Below are 20,812 nucleotides of genomic sequence, written 5' to 3' on the forward strand. Positions count from 1 at the left end.
GTTCACCAAGCCTGTTGTGAGGTGCTTCGAATCTGCGGCGACCTGATGCACAAGGAAGGAAACACGGCCCAGTTCTGCGCAATCCTGGCACTTGTCCCAAGCCCGAGTCACCGATGCTCCACCGTGCCAGCCCATCTCCTTGAGGGCCTTCCTCCGCTTTACCAAGCGCGAGAGCCTCCTTCAGGGACTGCACTCCCCCGACAACGTGCCCATCTTTGCGGTCAGGAGCTCTGGCCGTAATTCTTCCAGACAGACTGCTTGTCCTTCTAGCAGAGCGCGCACGTTCAGTATTCTCCGCCAGCACCACCATTCAGTGCGTCGATTCTTCTTCCTCGGAGTCCAACTTCCACCTGCACGTGAAGAAATGGAAAAGTCCATGGCTTGAGTGTGGCGCACCTCTGTCCTCAACATCCTTACTTTTCAACACTTTAAAGTGTCACAAACCCGACTTTACCACAATTTTGTAACTAAGACACTGCCAGTGTTGGCAAGATCAGCTGCTATGGACACACCCACAGCTACGAAGACGACTGCGCATGTGCGCACCGAACAGCGTGATTCCAGGACGCCTTGTGATTGGGTATAATGACAGCCCCCCCCCTCCCCTCGCACGTCATTAGAAGATTCAGAGTGTAAAATGGTATCGAGTTGGTATCGGCCTTGTAGGCTATCATGACACTTATAAACTGGCTATGGAAAAATAAAGTTTCTTGCCATAAGGAGCTGTAGGGACATTTTCATTAAAATAAGCCATTTCTGGTAGAACAATGCTCAATCATTTATGGACTATGAGATTGATAGGATGACCTGGTGCTGTCTGCACCCCCTGCAACTTCCTAGTGACGCCACTGCCCCCCAGGCCTGTGCCCAGTCCCCGTCTCCGGCAGTCTCCATCTAAGGGGCCACCCAAGACCCCCAGCTCTGCACCCCTGGCCTGGGGACAACAGAGCCCTGAGTCCCCTCTTTTCTCCCGAGGGCACTCTTGGGTCTGGCATACCTTAGACATCAAAGTGACACTTTTGCTTCTTGGCATTCAAAGAGACCTTTGCCCAAGGCCATGATACATCATTGGGTTTTTTAATGGCTGCGTTTGCAGGTGTCGACTTTGACCCAGGTGGAACGAAATCCTCAACTGCTTCAATCTCTCTCCAAATTCCGTAGGGCAATTTATGGGCCCAGTTGTGAGCGTCTCATTGTCTGTATGTTCAGCTGTAAGCTGTGTCGAAGGCCCTCGTCTTGGATCTCCAGCAGTGAGTGCTGGAGTCCTCTTCACATTCAGCGAGCACGGTTGTGGTGTCCGCCAGCCACAGGTTGTGGAAGAGCCTTCCCTCCCATCCTGATGCCACATTCTTCTTCTTATCCTCCAGCTTCTCAGATGACTTGCATGGTGAGAGGATGCAACCCAGCCCCTCACCTTCCCCAACCCCTTACTCTCCTCGCACCACTGCCCCAGGTAGGATCCTTGTACAGCTCTGCAGGAGCACCATTCAGTGACTGGAACCCCCACTCGCCACACTGAGAGCCCCAATGTGCTGTGGTTCTCACAGTGGAATGCCTTTGTGCAGCCAGTACAAGGCAGGCAACCACCATTTACCCTCTGCTTTCTCCCAAGACCCAAGATCAGCACTGTGTTGTCTTCTGAATCTGGCTCGAATGTCTGGCAGCTCCCTGATGGTGTATGGTCACAGCTGATGTTGAATCATCTTCAGCCAAATTTTGCTTGCATGTGATGTTAATATTGTTTGATAATTTCTCCACTCCATGGGTCACTTTTTTTTTTTTTGAAGGGGCATGACTATGGATCTCTGCCAGCCGGTTGACCAGGTAATGGTCTTTCAAATTCCCTGGCACCGATGAGTAAGCCCTTCCAGCTTCCCATCTGTTCACTGCAGCCGCTCACTTGGTGGTCACCACTTGGGGGCAATGACTTCCTGAAGCCTGCCCATCTTCCTTCAGCCCCTGTGGTTCTTGATCACATGCTACCTCTTGAAGTAGGTGGAGGTCAACCAATTCTTTCTTCCTTTCCTTTTTAATCGATGAGCTTGTTTATTCGAGGCTCTTAGAAATCTATTTTATTTTTGACTGGCTTCAGCCTCGGAGGTAGAAGCTCTCTGAGAGGCCAGCCTCCGTCCCTGGCATTCTGCTCTTAATGTGCGTCTTTGACTCCTTCGTTCTCTTGGCCTTCTCAGAAGGGGTGTGAGGCTTGGGCTCATCGTCCACGGCAGTGAGCTGCTGGCAGCCAGTGTCTGGGAAGGAGATTCTCCTCCTCTGCACGGTGCGGCAACCACGGACACGAGCCGTGGCTTGCTTCCTGGTGCAGCATTCTTCTATCTTCTCTTCATGCCTCCTGCTCTGTTCCTCTTTTTGCTGCTGGGATCTCTCAAGGGGAAGTTGAAGTGCCCTCTTCAGCTCTCTCAGCTTGAGAGCTGCCAGGGGTCTGACCGCAGGTCTTTGCACCTCTCCTTTGGAGCCAGCCTTTGGGATCGGCTGCTCAGATCCTCGACTCACCCCTTCATCGGCGACTTCGTTCTGAGCACGTGTCCAAGTCTCTCTTGGCATCCATGCGGGTCTTTCCCCACTTGCTTTTCCGTGACCTTCATTCTCTGCGTGTAGAGAGAGCGTGTCTGGAGGGGGCAGACGGGGCTCTCTCCTCCTGTAAAGCATGACAGTCTCAGAAACCCGCGGGGGCCATTCCCCCCCTGTCCTGCAGGGTCGCGGTGGCTGCCCTCAGCTCGGTGGCACAGAGCTGGACTGTCCCAATGTCCACTCGCTACTCCTCTGGTCCTCAGTCCTTTGTGTTTCGTGAGTCAAATCTGTTCTTTTCTCATTTTCTTGTCTGGTTGCTGGTTTATTCAATAGACGCATTTGCTCCGACTTTACCGGGGTGGTTGACTGACTCATGGCTAAGCCACCTCTGCCGAGACTGTAGTCCCCCTGTGGCCGCGGCCCCGGCCTGGACATTCCTGTTGGCACCAAGCGCCAGGGGCTCAGCACTCCGTCTGCAAGCGTCTCTGTGGGTGTCCCCTCCTGTTTGCCACGCTGGTTGAAAACCCTCCCGATCATGGCCTGCTGGTCTAGGGGCGACTACGGCGCAGGGGAGCAGGCACAATTTCGGGGGCGCATCCAGGAGGTACTGCACCCCCTGGTGGTAAGGGACTGGTAGAAATGTTTCTTTACATAGTCTCGTGACTCTCCCCAAAGATAATCGGGGGACGCAGGCTCTGCATGCGCCTGCACTGTCCACATGACGGGAAGGTTGGGCATGCTCTTGCCTGCCAGTTCGGGTGCTTTGGCCTGTGGGACATCCTTCTTGGCCACTGTTATCCCCTCCTTGAAAAGGAGTCCATAGGGAGCAATCTGCTCCTCCTTGGACGTCGACGCCATCGGGCAACTGGAGTGTCAGGAGCCAGACCTGGAAAACCAAGCCACTCCTTACAGGGGTCTTGGATCCTGGGGGGAGTCTTCAAGGCCATATTTCGGTGCTTGTAGACAGGCTTTAGTTGTCTTCCACTTGAACTTGAAGGTGAGCAAATTGAAGGTGTGCCCACAGTCACCCCTTGGCTCTGCCTTGACTGATGATATCGATGCAGCAGAGGCCATGGCACTGGGCCAGGCCTTCTGAGAGGACTCCCATCCTCTGCTCTTGAGCCCGCTGGCTCCACAGCTGCATGGTCCAGTTCACCTGGGAACAGAGGTGTGGCCTTGGCCTTGATTCCTGCAGCCATTTAGAAAGTGAGCTTCCCACCGGGAGGCCACCCTGGCCTTTTGGGAGGCTATGTTTTGGACTTGTATGAGTTTGGTTAATGTGAAGCAGGATCCCAACGACAGATGAGGCCCAGGCTCTGGGCTCTGAAGACTGCGGTCGAGCCTTGGGCAGCCTGCTGGCCTCAGTGGGGGACCCCTCCGTACGCCCACATGGCAGTGACATCAGCAGAGCACAGGAAAGGGCCAGAAGCAGGTTTTGTTTTGTGAGAGAAAGGAGACGACCAGCAGCAGGAAAGGGCAGCCCTCTGCACTGACCAGGGGGACGACGAGGAAGTGACCGGTGGCCAGCAAGCTGCTCCCATGGACTGAGGAAACAGCCCCGGAAAGAAAACCAACCTCCCAGCGAAGAGCTGAGACGGAAATAGGATGTTTGTCCCAGCTGAGTGGACACCTACTTCCCGAGGTCAAAGTTCAACAGCCTGCGAAGCGGGACCCTGACATTCAGAGGAAGAGTGTGGGAGTGAGGGGGGGTCTCCCCAAAGACAGTTGGTGATGCAGGTTTAGGGCCCGCGGCCCGCGGCCCAGGAGGGGTGGGCAGCTCAACCCCAGGCCCTCAGGCTTTGCTGAGCAGAGGCAGGCATGGTGCGCAGGGTGCCATGAGGTCACACCTGCCGGCGGTGCACAAGAATGCAGCAACCTGCAGACACGGAGCTGGGGCCCAGCGCGGGGAGTGGGGAGGGCCACACACAGACCCACCGCTGGGTGCACTGAGACCTGCTCAAGGGGGTCAGCAGGCCCCCGCCCCGCCGCATCGTAGCAGGCAGAAGGGCTGCGTGCCACGCCTGAACTCAGGGTGACTGACCAGGTGAGGAGGCCCATGGGACCCGAGACTGAGTGCCGCAGAAGAGGAGGCTAAACTGGTCCATACACAGGGCTCCCCAGGGCCCGCTGGGCTGGTCACAGTGCAGAGCCCCCAGCCCTGCTTTGCCCCGTGGTCCAACTCCACACACTGAGCCCTGCAAGCCACAGAAGTGGAGTCGTGGATACAGTGGTCTAACTGCAACTCAAAAGCATCTCGCTCCCATCCGGTCGATGCTGACTCACAGCGTCCCTTCGGACCAGGGTCAGACTCCCCTGTGAGTTTCCAAGCCTGTGACTCTTGATGGGAGTAGAAAGCCACGTCTTCCTCCCAAAGTGCCACTGTGGTCTCAAACTGCCGACCTTGCAGTTAGCAGCCCAGGTCATAGGCTCTGTGCCATCAGAGCTCCTTCAGCACAACACACTTAGCCTTCGAGGGGGACACTGGACACCTCCCCCTCCTCTGCCCCCCAACCCACAGCCAGAGGATGGCCCTTCAGGGCCCCGGCGCTCCCACTCCCACTGAAGGCTTTCTGAGCCCCGAATTCTCTGCAGTTGAGCGGGGGCCTGAGGGGGCAATGCCAGTCAAGGCTCCGGTCTGGTCTCCTTGAGCAGGCTGCCGGCCTCAGAACCCTGGCTGGCCATATGTGTTCCATTTAGGGACACCCCAGCCTCATCCCCACCTGGGTGCATTTCTCCTGCTGTCCCTGTGAGGGGCCACTGAATCATCACGACCCACACACCACAACCATGCACCACTGGCCCTGGGCCACCCCCGGAGGACAATGCTGTCTCTGTAAGTTGGGTTTCAGGACACTGATGCCCTCCTTGCTTGCTGCATGCTGGGGACCCCCACCCTGGGTCGTCGGAGGCCAGGGAGTGTGAGCTGGCCACGCTGGAATGGGTGTCTTTCTGGCTGGGTGGTAAACATCACCTCATGCAGAAGACCGGGGCTCCAGGCCCGGAGGGGTACCTGGGGCAGTAACTACCAGTCTGTGAAGGTACATCCAGACCGAGACTAGGGAGGACAGCCCAGCGACCTGCTTCTGAAATCAGCCCGCAAGAAGCCCGTGGAGCGCTGCTGGGGATGGCTCAGGCCAGCCTGGAGTGTTTGTGCCCTGGTGTTTGGGGGCACCCTGAGCCAGGGGGAGACCCCAGGAGGCTCACTGCAACAAGGAGACAATTGGAAGGGGGCTTTTGTACCCAGGGTCTGCCTGTCTTCGCAGCCAGGGGACTGTAGGTGCGCAGGCAGCGGCCAGCTGTTTGGAATGAGCTTCCTATGCATGGGGCACCCCGATACCCCTCCTCGTCCTGGCAATTCAGGACGTCAATTCAGGGCGTGGAGCGGGTCCTGCCAACCTCACAATTACCCGGACCCACACCACACCTGCCCCACCAGAACCTACCCAAACCCCAAGGACCATTTCTGGCCCTGCCCACCTCCCTCTCTCCCCATCTTCTGAGATGGGAGGATTCCAGGCAATTCTGGACCTCATCAGCTCCTTCTGCCCTCCCCTTGTCCCTCCATTCCAGACCCCACTCATCCCAGTCCCCCTCTACCCTCCCCTTGTCCCCCCATTCCAGATCTCACTCATCCCAGTCTCCCTCTACCCTCCCCTTGTCCCCCCATTCCAGACCTCACTCATCCCAGTCCCCCTCTACCTCCCTCCATCCCAGACCCCACTTGTCCCAGTGCCCCTCTACCCTCCCCTGTCTCCCCATTCCAGACCCACTCATCCCAGTCCCCCTTGTCCCTCCATTCCAGACCCCACTCATCCCAGTCCCCCTCTACCCGCCCCTTGTCCCCCCATTCCAGACTCACTCATCCCAGTCCCCCTCTACCCTCCCCTTGTCCCCCCATTCTAGACCCCACTCATCCCAGTCCCCCTCTACCCTCCCCTTGTCCCCCCATTCCAGACCCCACTCATCCCAGTCCCCCTCTACCCTCCCCTGTCCCCCCATTCCAGACCCACTCATCCCAGTCTCTGTCCCGCTCCACACCCCACTCCGTGAGCCCTTCACAGTCACATTGCAGCACTGCAATGTATGTGCGTGTGAATGTTTGTGAGTGTGTATGTATGACTGTGTGAGTGTGATGTATGTATGTGAATGTGTGAGAGCGTGTGAATGTGTGTGCGTGACCTGCATGTGTATGTCAGAGTGTGTGAATGTGTGTTAGTGTGTGTGAGTGCATGTGTGTGAATTGCGTGTGTGTGAGTGCATGTGAATGTGTGTCTGTGTGTATGAATGTGTGTGTGTGTTTCCCTGGCCAGTGGACCATGGCTCCCAGCAGCCAGCCAGGCCCAGCAGGTGTTGGCTCTGTGGCTGGAGGGCACGGTCCCTCACAGAGGTGTGGGTGCTTGCACATGACACGGCTTGTAGAAGGGTAATGACTGGTGTAGCCAGGTGGCACTAAATGCAGCCACATGGTCCTTGCAGGAGTGAGGGGACACTTGACCACCAAGGGCCTTGTGAGGACAGAGGCAGGGAGGGGGACGGGCCTGGGAGATGGACTCTGGGTGTGAGCATGGTGTCCCCAGAGCTTCCAGCAGAGCGAGCACTGACATGGTCCCAGGGCCCATCTCAGTCTCCCAGGGTGGCTACTGCTGCAGCAGGAGGGAGCCCACAGGATGGACACACTCTCTGAAACCTCCTGGCCCAGGAGGCGGTGGCCTGCTGGAGGGCCTCCGTAACTTGGCCATCCTTTGAGCAGGAAGGTCTTGGCAGTGACCAAAGTGGGTGAGCAGGTGAGTGGCCCTGCCCCATTGGATCCAGCACCGCCTGCCCTGCACAGCACAGACCTCATGGGGCCCCTGTCCACTTCAACGTGCCATGCTGCAAAGGTCACTGTAGTTGGTAGGATGCCCAGGGTGGGTACTGAGGCCGTGTGGCCCTCAAGAGGCGCGGTGAGCCCTGGGGTCTTGTTTGGGCTTGGTCAGGTGGACCGGGGTGGGGGGGGTTTCCTGGGCAGAGCACCGCACGTAGCTCCATGTGGCATGCTCTCCCACCCAGAGCATGTGTTGCTGCCAGCCAGCCAGCTGTGGGGCGAGGGGTACCCACAGATGGGCTTCTCTGAGCCCACAAATGGCCCCTCATGCCCTGGGGCAAGCTGGAGCCTAAGGGAATAGCCCTCTGCTCCTTGCCCCCCTGTGGAATGGGAAACCCAGTGGCCAGCAGGCTCCCTGCTTGCAGAAGAGGCAGTGCTGGGGAGGCAGGAGTGGGCAAGACCAGCCTGCTGTCCTGGCCACCCTGTGCCACACGCCCTGCCGCCATGGCCTCGGTCAAGGTGTCTTCTGCTCAGGGGTCTTCCAGGAGTCAGAGGTGGCGTGGGACCACCTTGGAGGCAGCGTGCAGGGTCTGTTCCCCCCAGACCTGGGCAGGGCCAAGCAGGTGTCTGACAGGAGAGTTTGGTGAGCGCCCCTGTGGGTGGCCAGCACGTCCAGTCCACACTCTGTTAAGTCTGCTCTTGAGCAGTGCTGTGTGTGTGGGTGATCAGACTTGGGGTGCTGACCTTGATAGTCTCCCCCACATCAGGGAGCTTGTGGGAAAGGCGTGTCCAGTCCGAATCCAGGCAGCCTGCACTAGCTGTATTCCCATAGGGGTGGTGCACATGCCTACTATATGCGTGGGGGAGTGTAAGCCTGTGGCTGCCAACTATGTGCGTGTGTGACACTGCGGGGCACGGAAGTCCCAAGTGGCCTGGATTCCCTCAGGAAGCTTGTTCCCCTGTCCCATGGGGGTGCCTCGCCCTTCCCACTGCTGGGGTTTCACTGCACTCCTCATTCAGCCCCCCACTCTCAGCCTCCCCCTCTCGGCGCCTCCACTCCTCCAATGGCCTTCCCCCCTCTGGGAAGGGGACAGTGGGTGGAGGGAGCAATTTCAGTGCTGGGTACCTAGCCTCCAGGACAGTGAGGAGGGCCTGAAGTGTGTCAGGGGCACAGCGACAGACTGGCCAGTGGGCCCAAGCACTCAAGGAGACCCAAGTTTATTATCCGAAACCCAGTAGGGGGGGAGGGGGAAGGGCCCTGGGAGGGTTAGGGGAGGGGTGGGGCATGGTTTGCTTTCAGAGTTCCAAGGCAGGCCAGGGAGCCAGGAGGGTGAGCAGGAGGGCTGCGCCCACAGCTGGGGGGCTCCCTCTGGAGCCCGCAGCCCTGCTCCCTGGCAGGCCGCCTCGGGCTGGGCCTTGGGGGCCTCGGGCCACGCTGCCAGGCGGTGCCTGACCTTTAGGACTCTGCCAGGGCGGCTGGTTGCACAGGCTGGACTGGCAACAGGACACGGCCAGCTGCGTCCCCTCCACGGTCTTGGTGAAAGAATCACAGGTGTCCGTGCACCACGCGGAGAAGGTGGTCAGGTACCCTGAAACAGAGAGGGGGTGTTGGTGGAGGAGGGCCGAGGCCGGCGGGGGTGTGGTGAGGTGGGTTGGAGGAGGGGCAAGAGTGGTGGGGGCGGGGCTCCGCCTCGGCCCCGCCCCTCGCGGCTCCCACTCACCAGTCTCGCTGTGAGAGACCATGGTCTTGCAGAAGGTCTGGCTAGGGAAGCACCTCTGCAGCTGGTCGCAGCTCTCGCCGGGGTGCAGGGTCTCACAGGAGTAGCACTGTAACTGGGCTGGGGGTGGGCGATGGGCTCAGTCCTCGAGGCCCACTGCTCTGAGCTGGCGCGGCCCAGGGCCTGGGTCCAGGCATTGTTGGGCCTTGTCTGCACTGGCAGGGTAGGGGGTAGCAGAAGGGCCTGGGTTTCCCTACAGGGGGCCACGGGCACTCTAGGGGTGGCTGTCTGGGGAGGGGCAGGGGGACGTTCGCTCATCAAGCCCACCCTCCCCATTCCTCTATGGCCTGTGGAAGCCAATCCAAGCCCTCAGCCAGAGCGCGGCAGGGGCGGGGCTGGGAGGGGGGTGGCAGTGTCCCCACAACGCGCAGTCTCCCGGCACCCATCCTCTGCTGCCTACATGTCATCGCACTGCTCTTGGAGCACAACCCCTTCCCCAGACCCTCTGCTTGGTGGGGCGGGGGGGGGGGGCACTGTCTGGGGTCAGCACCCTCCCAACCCTCTGGGAGGTGAAGGGGCCCTTGGGCGCTAGCTCTTGACGGGGTGGGGTGTCACCTCTGCCTCCGGTGCCCCCAGGGGCCAGGTTGGTCTCCTCTTCATCATAGTCCTCGTCCTCGTAGCCCTCCAGCCCTGGGTTCTCTTCCTCCTCCTCCTCCTCCAGCTGAGCCTGCCCCCTCCCTGGCGGCAATGGACACCTGTGACCCTTGGCTTCTCAGACACAGGCTGGGCCTCACCTTGGTCCACCCAGGGCTCTGTCCTCTCCCACTGCCCCCACCTCCTAGCTGTTTGGGCCGGTCCGGACTACCCAGCCCCCATCTCCTCTCTGGCTCCTCAGGAGGCTAGAACTTCAAGGCCCCCATTTGCAGCCTCTCAGGAAGATAAATGACCTATTGAAGTCTGCATCTTCTGCCCCAACATTCCAAGGAGCTTATCTCTCTAGACCAGGGTTGGGCAGCCCCTGTCCCAGCACTCCAGGGAGTATGCTGGCAAACAACAAAGGCACTTCACACGCATGGCATCCTGACTCAAGGTCCTGCAGCGGCAGCAAAAAATCTCCCTTCTTGTTAACGTACACCTCCCTAGCTCAAGTCCTCTGTATCTCCCACCGCCTCACCGACAAGCTGCCATTTCTCTGACCCAACTCATTGGGTCTCGGAGCCTCCCAGGGGCTCAAGATGCTCCTGTTCCTCTCTCTGCTCTCCCTTCCCTCCTGGGAGCTCTTTCCCTGCCCTAGTAAAGCCGCTCTTATCCTCACGTTCTTGTCTCCATTCAGTGTCTCAGTGTTGCCCTCTCACTAGCTCTCCTACATCCACCACCTCTGTACTCTCCAGCATTGCTCTTCCAATCCCTCTGCCCTCTCCCACCTCCTCACGGTCTGTACGCACACACCCCACAACCTGCTATCTTTGTGCCCACAGACCTGCTGCTTGAGCGTGGCCCCCACAGCAGCTCCTCACCCCACCTTCCCACTTTACAGAAGGGGAAACTGAGGCCAGAAGAGGCAGGGGAACCCCCAAATCCTCACAGAATGGCAGGCTGAGCCCAGGGCTACAGGCGCCTGGTTGTGGAACTTGTGCCCCTGTATCTGGTGGGGGATCAGATGGCATAGCTTCCAGCCCAGCTCTTCCCTGCTTTCTCCCCAGCCATGGCTTGCCCTGAGGCTGGGGGCCCCACCGATGGCCTTTGACCTCATGCTGTGCTCCCTCCCTCCCCCCCACACACACCTGGCTCCCGGGCCAGCAGCAGCAGTAGGGCCAGCAGGGCAGCAGTAGGCGCCTTCATCCTGGGGAGCACCAGCTGTGGCTGTGGGTTCTCACTGGGGGCTCTGGTTCTGTGGGAAGTGGGGCGAAGGGCATCGCTGGGCTGGGGAGACAGCTTCCCTGGGGGCCAGCTTCAGTCTCAAACAATGGCCCTCCAGCTGCCTCCCAGCTCAGGCATCAGGCCAGAGGCAGGGGCGGTGCTTCCCTCCAGGGCCTCAGGGGCTCTGGAGGGGAAGGGAACGTCATTGTGGCTGTCCTTGGAGCGTCCTGTCCACCTGTGCTATCCCTACCAGCCCGCCCTTGGTTTGGGTGGAATCTGGGTGGGGCCTTCTCTGGGCCTCAGCAGTGTGGGTCCATGCAGTGCCCTGTCCTGGGGGACGAATCCCCCACTGGCCTCATTAAACAGAGAGGGTCCAGGAGCCACTGACCTGGGTGAGCATCCAGGTACCTGAGGTCCTTCAGAAGGAAGGAGCCCCCCCCCCTCCGTAAAAGCCCTCAGGGGATTGTCTACAACAGTACCATGAGGTGCCCAGGAATAGATGCCCACAGTTTCTAAGTGTATCTCAAATAAACGCATGAGAACTGTCCCCTCCTCCATCCTCTGGCTCAGCAGGGGCCCAGTCTGCTCAGCAGCAGCTCCCAGTGAGGGCTGCCCCACCCCTGACCCCCAACCTGAATCCTGGTAGGCAGGGCTCCACAGCATCCAGAATTCCCCACCAGCACTTAGCCCCAAGGCCTATTTCAAGGATAGGAAAGCGGGGTTTCAGGGGTTTGCCCAGAGGGGAAGTATGGGGAATGCACTGTGGGTGGGGCCTCGGGGTCCTCCCTGAGCAGTGTGTAGTGTGAGCGGCTGCTGGGCACCCCAGGGAATGGGAGTGGCCCCCAGCTCTTTCCCTAGGGCACCCCCACCAGAGCCCTGACCACTGGGGGCAGGCAGAAAGCTGTGGAGAGTGGGGGTTCCCCGGAAGGTCTTGTGCTGAGGGTGGGGGTGCTGGATAGTAGCCCCAAGCAGGGTTCAGCTCCGCTCCCATTGGCTGGCTGGGGACTGCCAGAACCTGCCTGGTGTTCTGGTGATAACAGCAGGGGAGGAGGCGAGGGTTGTCTGGTGCGGGGGACACTTTCCAAAGCTGCCAGCTTCAGTCAGCCCTTCACTGGGCCCGGAGGCTGCAGCAGACCCCAGCTTTGCTGAGACCCAGAGGTAAAGTACCAGCCCACCTGGGCTTTCGGTGAGAACCCCCTGCTAAGGGTGCTGTCAGCACCATCTTGGGGACTCCCAGGTGAGAGGGCAGCTGCCCCTGAGGACTGTAGGCTGTTGTCTTTCTGGGAGCAGACTGCAGGCCCTTTGGCAGTGGAAATGCAGGTGGGTGCCTTTGGGTTGGCAGCCAGGTGCTGGCCTCGGTGCCACCAGGGCTCCTTGTGGCAGTGTCAACGTTTACTTCACAGTTGGAAATTAAATGTGGTTGATTAGAACAGCTTCACTGGTTCCTGGCAGCTCGAGGGTATAGGGACAAGGAGTTGAGGCCCAGAGATGAGACCCTGTCCTCTTCTGGCCTTACTGCTCCCCACCCCTCACAAGGCACTTACTGTTCCCTCTGTCCCTTCCCCAGGAAAGGTATACAGACATGGTCACTTTGCCAGGCCAGGGTTGGTGCCTCCTGCCCTGACACTGGGCACAGCCACCTGCCTCCTCAGACGCTCAGCAGGGCTGCAGGCTGAGTGGCCCCAGGGCTGGCCGTGTCCTGCTGGTCTCTGCCTGGGTTCACTGTCCTTCCTCCCCGAGCTTGGTGTCCCTGCCCCATAAAGGGCAGCCCTGTTCCCCTCCCCATCCTGCACCCACCCCACACTCAGCCAGCAGACCTCTGGGCCAAGGCTTCCTCTTCTGAGACTCTTTGTGGGCTGCTGTCTAGGCCTTCCCACCACTCTGCCCCTACCACCGCCCACACCCAGTGAATCACACAGACCCGTGGCAGCAGCTACCTGGACTCAGGGTCGGAGCAGAGCCAGCTGTGGACAGGGGTCAAGGGAGGAATCAGGTAGAGGGCAGCCCCCAGGCAGCAGCAAAGGATGAGGGATGCTGCCCTGCCCTCCTGGACAGCTGTGGGACCCTATCCTGGGTTCAACCCCCTTGGCCTCCAGAGATACAGAGAGAGCCAGGCCTGCCCTGGGAGGCCCCCTGCACAGGGCACAGTCTTCGTCTTGGGGTGTTGCTGTACACCTTGGTGACTGTGGGGACACAGAGCTCACCTGGCCTCCTCACATGGGACCTGGTGAGGAGCCAGTCACCCATCTGGAACTGACTGGGGGTGGGCTCGCTGCCAGAGCAGGCAGCCCAGGCCCCCAGGCCTCCTCGGGAACACATGGCTGGCCGCCTGCATCCTGAGGACCCTGCTGATTCAGGCCAGAGGAGGCACATGAATCCCAGGTGCCGCAAATGGAAGGTTCACTCTGGCCACATCTGCAGCTGATGGTCAGCTGCCAATGGAGCCTCAGGCAGGCCAGAGCCGGCCAATCCCATGGTCCATCTGGGCTCCAGGCGCATCCCCGCCCGGCGGGGTGGGGACGGGCTCAGGTCAGGACTGTGCTCACAAGTCTGTGGATGAGTTTGCAGAAGCAGGCCACCAGGCCTTCCCTCTGAGGCAGCCTGGGGAGGACCTGAGTCTCCTAGCTTCCCGTGCGTGGCTGAGGGCTGTCACACACGGAACCCTGCTCCCTCGCCCCCGTCCCCGCACGCATTCCCACACCTGGGCCACCGCTGCTGATGTGTCCCCGCCTCTGGCTGGCTCTCTCAGAAGGTCCTGCAGGTGGGAGCTGGGTCTGGACCTTACTGTCCCCTTCCTTCCACGTGTCCTTGTGACGGAAGTGCCTCGTGGTGGGCTTTGGGAGCTGGGAGCTTGTTCTCTGGCCTCACAGAAGAAGAAGAGCAATCCCACTGCAGGGGGTCATGCACCCAAGTCCCCACCGCTGGGCTCAGATGGTTCCGATGCGGGGTTCTGGATGTGGAGCTGGTTTCAGACCTGGGGGCTGATTTGAAGGGTTCAGTGTGTTGGGACGTGGCACGGACATGGTGGAGCGCCACCAATTGAATGCGGACCCCACGCATGGTCTTGCTTCAGTTAATGATGCAGGCTCAGCACAGGGTGTGTTTCCAGCACTCTTTTGAGGTAGAGCTGAAAGGAAGGAGCCGAGAGCAGGGCGGGGGGAGACATGGTGGCTGCCCAGAGCCGAGGCTGAGGGACAAGGGTCTCCCTCCAGACATGACAGAGAGAGAGAGAGCTTCCCGAGGTCAGGCTCTGACTTCTGACTTCCTATGCACAAGGCACCTGGATACCACACCCCACCTTGGTGCCTAGAGCCTCCAGACTGGACTGCAATGCGGGGGTGGGGCATGATGCCTCTCTTTCTTTCCTTGGGGGGAGGGGTCAGCAGATAAGGGGGAGATCAGATGAGCCTGTACAGGCACATGATTCAAATAATTACAGTTAGCATGGTGACTTGTTGAGAGCCCCCCCCCAGGCTTGATGCCTCTCTAGACACCTCCCCTGACCCCCCATCAGGGGCGTCTCCAGCTGCTCTGGGATCTCTGCTTGTCTGAATCAGCGCACAGAGCCACACCGACCTCCGTGACCTGCCCTTCTCACCATGTCTGACTCTTGTCTGTGTTACCTGTCCTTGGCAGACAATTATCCAGCAGGGGCTTTGCCCCCTTTTCCAGACCCCAGAAGGTGGTCTCCCCCAGGTCTCCCCTGCTCTGCCCCCTTCAGGTTCCTGAGAACCCAGAGATGGGCGGGTCAGCTGGAGGCTGGGCTGGGGACCTGTTCTTTTTTTATTTTATTTAACGTTTTATTAGGGGCTCATACAACTTTTATCACAATCCATACATATACATACATCAATTGTATAAAGCACATCCATACATTCTTTGCCCTAATCATTTTCTTTTCTTTTTTTACATTTTATTAGGTACTCATACAACTCTTTTTTTTAAATTTTAACAATTTATTAGGGGCTCATACAATTCTTATCACAGTTCATACATATACATACATCAATTGTATAAAGCACATCTGTACAGTCTTTGCTCTAATCATTTTTTTCTCCTCTTTTCTTGTTTTACATTTTATTAGGGACTCATACAACTCTTATCACCATCCATACATATACATACATCAATTGTATAAAGCACATCCATACATTCCCTGCCCCAATCATTCTCAAAGCATTTACTCTCCACTTAAGCCCTTTGCATCAGGTCCTCTTTTTTTCCCCCCTCCCTCCCCGCTCCCCCCTCCCTCATGTGCCCTTGGTAATTTATACATCGTTATTTTGGGGGGACCTGTTCTTACTGTCACTCCCTCACCTTAGTTCTGGGCCTCAGGCACCAGGGGGCCTGACCTCTGACCCCAGTGATGTGCCACTCTGTGCCCTGCCCTCAGCTGGGGGAGTCTTGCTGGAACCCATGGAGGAGGGGCCTGAGGTGCCTGGCAGACATGGTGCAGGGAGGGGGTGGGGGTGGGAGGCGCTGCCTGAATCTGGAAGTCTGGATGTGAGGGCTTCCACTGTCCCTGGGTCTGCGTGTGGGCTGTACTTCTCTGTACCAGTTTCCCCTTCCTCTTTCTGCTCTGTTCACCTGAGCCCCACTCCCCCTGCTCCCTCTCCTCCCCTTCCACCGTGTGTGTGTGTGTGTGTGTGTGTGTGTCCATCTGTGTGGTGTGTGTGTGTCCGTCTGTGTGTGTGTGTGTCCGTCTGTGTGGGGTGTGTGTATGGTGTCTGGTGTGTGTGTGTACGTCTGTGTGTGTGTGTCCATCTGTGTGGTGTGTGTGTGCGATGTCTTTCTGTGTGGGGTGTGTGATGTTTGTCTGTGTGGGGTGTGTGAGGTCTGTATGTGGTGTGTGTGTGTGTGTGTCCATCTGTGTGGTGTGTGTGTGTCCGTCTGTGTGTGTGTGTGTCCGTCTGTGTGGGGTGTGTGTATGATGTCTGTGTGGTGTGTGTGTGTCCGTCTGTGTGTGTGTGTCCATCTGTGTGAGGGGTGTGATGTTTGTCTGTGTGGGGTGTGTGTGTTGCCCTCGACTCAGAACAGGCTACTAGTTTCTTGCCCATTGTGTTAGGGTTCTCTAGAGAGACAAAAACAGATTGCTAGTAATTATATATATATTTATATAGATAGATAGATTGATAACACAAGAAATAAACAGTTAAATTATAAAGCAGTACAAATGGCTCAGTACAATTCAAATGTGTGAGACAGTTGTGAGACATTGGCAGTCCTTCAAGTCTTGAGGGCCGCCAGGGAGCCCTCTGTAGAGAGATTCAGGCTATCCCAGCACAAGCAGCAAACAGCAAGGCAGGTCACCAACAGTCAGTCCCCAGCTCAAGAGATGTAAATTCCAATTGTGTGGTGAAGCAGGTCTTAAGGAATCTCAAATTACAGCGACACAGTCCACAGCTTAGGTGTCCCACAGGTAGTGTAGCTTGCAAATTGAGCCACAGAACAAGCAAGGCAGCTGCACACTGGTCTGATGATCAAAGAGCAAGAGACAAGAAAGGTGAGGCTCTCTGAGCCATTTATTTCTCTGCCCTTCAATTAATCCCACATGTGTCTATCGGCCAGGCTGGCACAATAAACAAACTATTTCACCCATGCACTGCTTCTCGTCCTCTGACTTGCCCTCCCTCTCCATGGCCCCACCCTTTCAGACCCTTGGGTGCAGGGAGACACCCCTGACCTGGGGCTTGGGGCCCCTCCCAACCTGGCAGGCAGGAAGCTCAGCTCCTGGCAGGCAGGAAGCTCAGCTCGCTGCGGGTGGATCTGAGCACACATCCCAGGCCCTGCCGCCCAGTCCCCACCCTGCGGCCCAAGGGCACCGGGACTTGGCGTTGCTTGCAGCCTGGACCGCACTCTAGACCCTGGTAGGTGAGGCCTGGCTCCTCCGTCACCAAAGGGAGGCGGGCAGGGTAGCCTGGAGATGAGTTAGGAATCTGGGTTTCCTTGGCAACCGCCCCCGCATGGGGAGGGTGCGGGGGCTTGGCTGTGGGAAGTGCCGAGCCTGTGCAGCCTGGTGGCATTGCTGGGCCCCTCCTAGTCTTCACCCACCCTGCCACACAGGAGCCATGACCATCCACCTTTTGCTGCATACATGATTTTTGGGGCCTATTGTCTTGGGGTGGGGGTATCTCTGACTCTGGGCCTCGGAATGCAGACAAGCTACTGGGTTCCAGTCTCACCTGAGGGCTCTGCTGCGGTGGGGGTTCCTTGGGGGGGTTCCCTTTCAAACCCCTTTGTGGGGTGGCTGCAGCCTGGCCCCCTCTCACACCGGGCCACCTGACAACATGGCAGCCATATCTCTGGAGAGAGAGCAGAGGGGGTGTGGCATGTGAGTTTGTGTGTGAGAGAGAGCAGAGAGGGGAGGGGCATGTAAGTGTGAATTTGTGTGTGAGAGAGAGAAAGAATAGAGAAAGAGAGGGAGGGGCATGTGGGAGTGTGTGTGTGTGTGTGTGTGTGTGTGTGTGTGTGTGTGTGTGTGAGAGAGAGAGAGAAAGAGAGAGAGAGAGAGAGAGGGAACACAGGGAGAGGAGGGGCATGTGGGAGTGTGTGTGTGTGTGTGTGTGTGTGTGTGAGAGAGAGAGAGAGAGAGAGAGAGAGAGAGAGGGAACACAGGGAGAGGAGGGGCATGTGGGAGTGTGTGTGTGTGTGTGTGTGTGTGTGAGAGAGAGAGAGAGAGAGAGAGAGAGAGGGAACACAGGGAGAGGAGGGGCATGTGGGAGTGTGTGTGTGTGTGTGTGTGTGTGTGTGTGTGTGAGAGAGAGAGAGAGAGAGAGGGAACACAGGGAGAGGAGGGGCATGTGGGAGTGTGTGTGTGTGTGTGTGTGTGTGTGTGTGTGAGAGAGAGAGAGAGAGAGGGAACACAGGGAGAGGAGGGGCATGTGGGAGAGAGAGAGAGAGAGAGAGAGAGAGAGAACAGAGAAGGGAAGAGAGAACCGAGAGGGAAGGGTGTGTGTGTGTATATGTGTGAGAGAGAGGTAACACAGGGAGAGGAGGGGCATGTGTGTGTGTGTGTGTGTGTGTATGTGTGTGTGAGAGAGAGAGAGAGAGAGAGAGAGAGAGAAGGGGGGTAAGAGAGAGAGATCCAGAAAGAGACAGAATGGAGAGAGGAGACAGACTATGTGTCTGTGTGTGTGTGTGCATGTGAGACAGAGAAGGGAGGAGGAGGAGGAGGAGCGAGAATGAAGGGCAGAGAGACAGAGCTAAGGGCCCGAGTGGATATGGGTGCTTGGGTGAAAGCAGTGCTTTGTACCAGGAGCCACAAGTGACCACCATCCTGCCTAGAGTCCTCTGATCCTTAGAGTCAGGTCAGCAATTGAGCTGGCGGCACTCCCTGGGACAGAGTTGGGGGCTTGGGGACCTAGATCACTGGGACTCCATGTAGACCCCCACTCCATCCTTGGCTTTCAGGACTGGAGCTAGCAGGAGCCTTCATGGCTGAGCAGAAGTTTGGCAGAGAGGTCAACCCCAGGAGTGGGTGGCCGTGGTCAGCAGGGACCTGTCAAGTGTCATCCACAGCCACCCATGTCGTGTCTGTGGGTGCAGAGACTCGCGTTGAAGTGGCTAATGGAATGGAGGCCGGCCTGGGGGAAGGGCTGCTGGGGCCAGGGAGGAGGCAGGAGGGTGTCCGAAAGGCCAGTCAGCACAGCCCCGCCTTCAACCCTTCTCAGCCCGTGGCTTTTAGGACCTCACAGACATTTCCTGCCACCCCTGGTCTCTGTGGCTACCTTACTCACATCGGGACTCCACTCCCACGTGCCACCCTCTCCCCCACTTGGCAACCCTGCACCTGTAACCACACTCCTGTCTGTCTGCTCTCACTGAACCATGAGCTCTGAGGACAGGGCCCTGGATGAGGATGAGGAAGGCCCAAGAGAGCTGGAACATTTGATTATGGTTTCAGCAGAATATTCAATGTGCCATGGATGGTCAGAAAAATGAACAAGGCTGTCTTGGAAGAAGTCCAGCCAGAATGACCCTTGGAAGCAAGGACCGTGAGACCTGGCCTTTGGACACTGGCCGTGTTCTCAGGAGGGACCACTCCCTGGACACGGGTCATTGGAGTATAGAAAGCTCATCCAGGAGTTGGACAGAGTGGCTGCAAGAAAGGGCTCAACCACAGCACCGCTTGTGAGGATGGCGCGATGTGTAAGACATGACAAAATAGTTTATAAGTTATCCAGGGTCCATGGGGAGGGGGAGGGAGGGAGGGAAAAATGAGGAACGGATACCAAGGGCTCAAGTAGAAAGCAAATATTTTGAGAATGATGAGGGCAGCAAATGTACAAATGTGCTTGACACAATGGATGGATGTGTGGATTGTGATAAGAGTTGTGCAAGCCCCAGTAAAATGAGTTTTTAAAGAATAAAAAAACCAGGTTCAAGAAGGAAGAAAATGTCCTAAAGCGGAAAAGGAAAAGCGTGTCTTTATTTCAGGGTGTTGGTGGGGTTGTAAGGGTCTTCAGCCACCCTCACCCTCGCTTTCTGGCGCTCTCGCTCCCCACCCCTGAGCCCTCAGGATCACCTCCCCCTGCTCCAGGGAATCTAAAGTCTACTTTCTGTCTGTGGAATTGGCCAATTCTGGACATTCCAAGTGAACACAACCATGGACCCGGGATCGCTTGTGACTGGTTTCTCTCATTTAGCGTATCCCTCCACCCTAACCCCAGGGTTTCTACCTAGTGTTTAATTAAAATTTTTTTTGAGTGTTTAATTCTTTTTTTTATTAATAAATCTTTTTATTGGGGCTCACACAACTCTTATCACAATCCATACATATATCAATTGAGCAAAGCAACCTTATACATTCGTTGCACTCGTCATTCTCAAAATTCACCTTCCACTTGGGTTCCTGGAATCAGCTCGGTTTCCCTTTTTTCCCCTCCCACTCCCTCCCCAATCCTCCCTTCCCTCTGGTCCCTTAATAGTTTATAAATAATTATTATATCTTATCTTACACTGCCAGGCGTCTCCCCTCACCCACCTTCCCATTGCCCATCTCCCAAAGAGCAGGTTACACATAGATCTCCAAGATGTTCTCCCTTTCTACACCCCTTTCCCTCCTGGTGTCGCCACTCCTACCACTGGTGTTGAGGAGTTCATCCCTCCTAGATTCCCTGTGTTTCCAGATCCCTACTGCACCGCTGTACATCCTCTGGTATAACCAGGTCCGCAAGGTAGAATTGGGGTCATGATAATTGGGAGGGGAGGAAGCATTCAGGAACTAGAGGAAGGTTTTGAGTTTCATTGTTGCTACACTGAACCCTGAGTGACTCATCTCCTCCCCACTACCCCTCTGGAAGGGATGTCCAGCTGTCTACAGATGGGCATTGGGTCCCCATCACGCATTCCCCCTCATTCACGGTGATGTGATTCCCACCCCCCCACCCCCGCCTTTGTTGTTTGAGACCTGGTCTCCTCTGCCCTTCACGATCACCCATGTTGGTGTGCTGCTTCCGTGTGGGCTTTGTTGCTTCTGAGCTAGATGGCTGCTGTTTGCTTTCAAGCCTTTAAGTCCCCGGACACTATATATCTCAGTAGCTGGGCACCATCAGCCTTCTTCACCACACTTGCTTATGTACACCTTCGTCGTCAGCGTTTATGTGAGGAAGGTGATCACACAATGATTGTTTTTGTTCCTTGGTGTCTGCTACATGGTCCATTGAACACCTTGTATTCGCTTAGGCCATGTGCTTCTTCTCTGTGGGCTTTGTTGCTTCTGAGCTAGATGGCCGCTTGTTTGCCTTCAAGCCTTTAAGACCCCAGACACTAAATCTTTTTGATAGCCGGGCACCATCAGCTTTCTTCACCACGTTTGCTTACACACACGTCTGTCTTCAGTGATCATGTCGGGAAGGTGGGTATCATGCAATGACCGTTTAGCAGGACGAGGTGCTATTGTATT

At 57.2% G+C, this 20,812-nt stretch overlaps 1 protein-coding gene across 1 annotated transcript; it reads right to left on the reverse strand.

The window, feature by feature from the left end:
* Positions 1–8,626: 8,626 nt before the first annotated feature.
* Positions 8,627–10,890, reverse strand: GPIHBP1 (glycosylphosphatidylinositol anchored high density lipoprotein binding protein 1). Its single transcript, XM_075550515.1, has 4 exons — positions 10,833–10,890; positions 9,664–9,786; positions 9,052–9,168; positions 8,627–8,919 (listed from the first exon to the last, which is right to left on the reverse strand). The coding sequence occupies exons 1-4, from the start codon at positions 10,888–10,890 to the stop codon at positions 8,627–8,629; spliced, it is 591 nt and encodes a 196-aa protein (XP_075406630.1).
* Between the last annotated feature and the right edge of the window lie 9,922 nt (positions 10,891–20,812).

The sequence above is a fragment of the Tenrec ecaudatus genome, chromosome 5, assembly GCF_050624435.1.
Source record: "Tenrec ecaudatus isolate mTenEca1 chromosome 5, mTenEca1.hap1, whole genome shotgun sequence".
Lineage (NCBI taxonomy): Eukaryota > Metazoa > Chordata > Mammalia > Afrosoricida > Tenrecidae > Tenrec > Tenrec ecaudatus.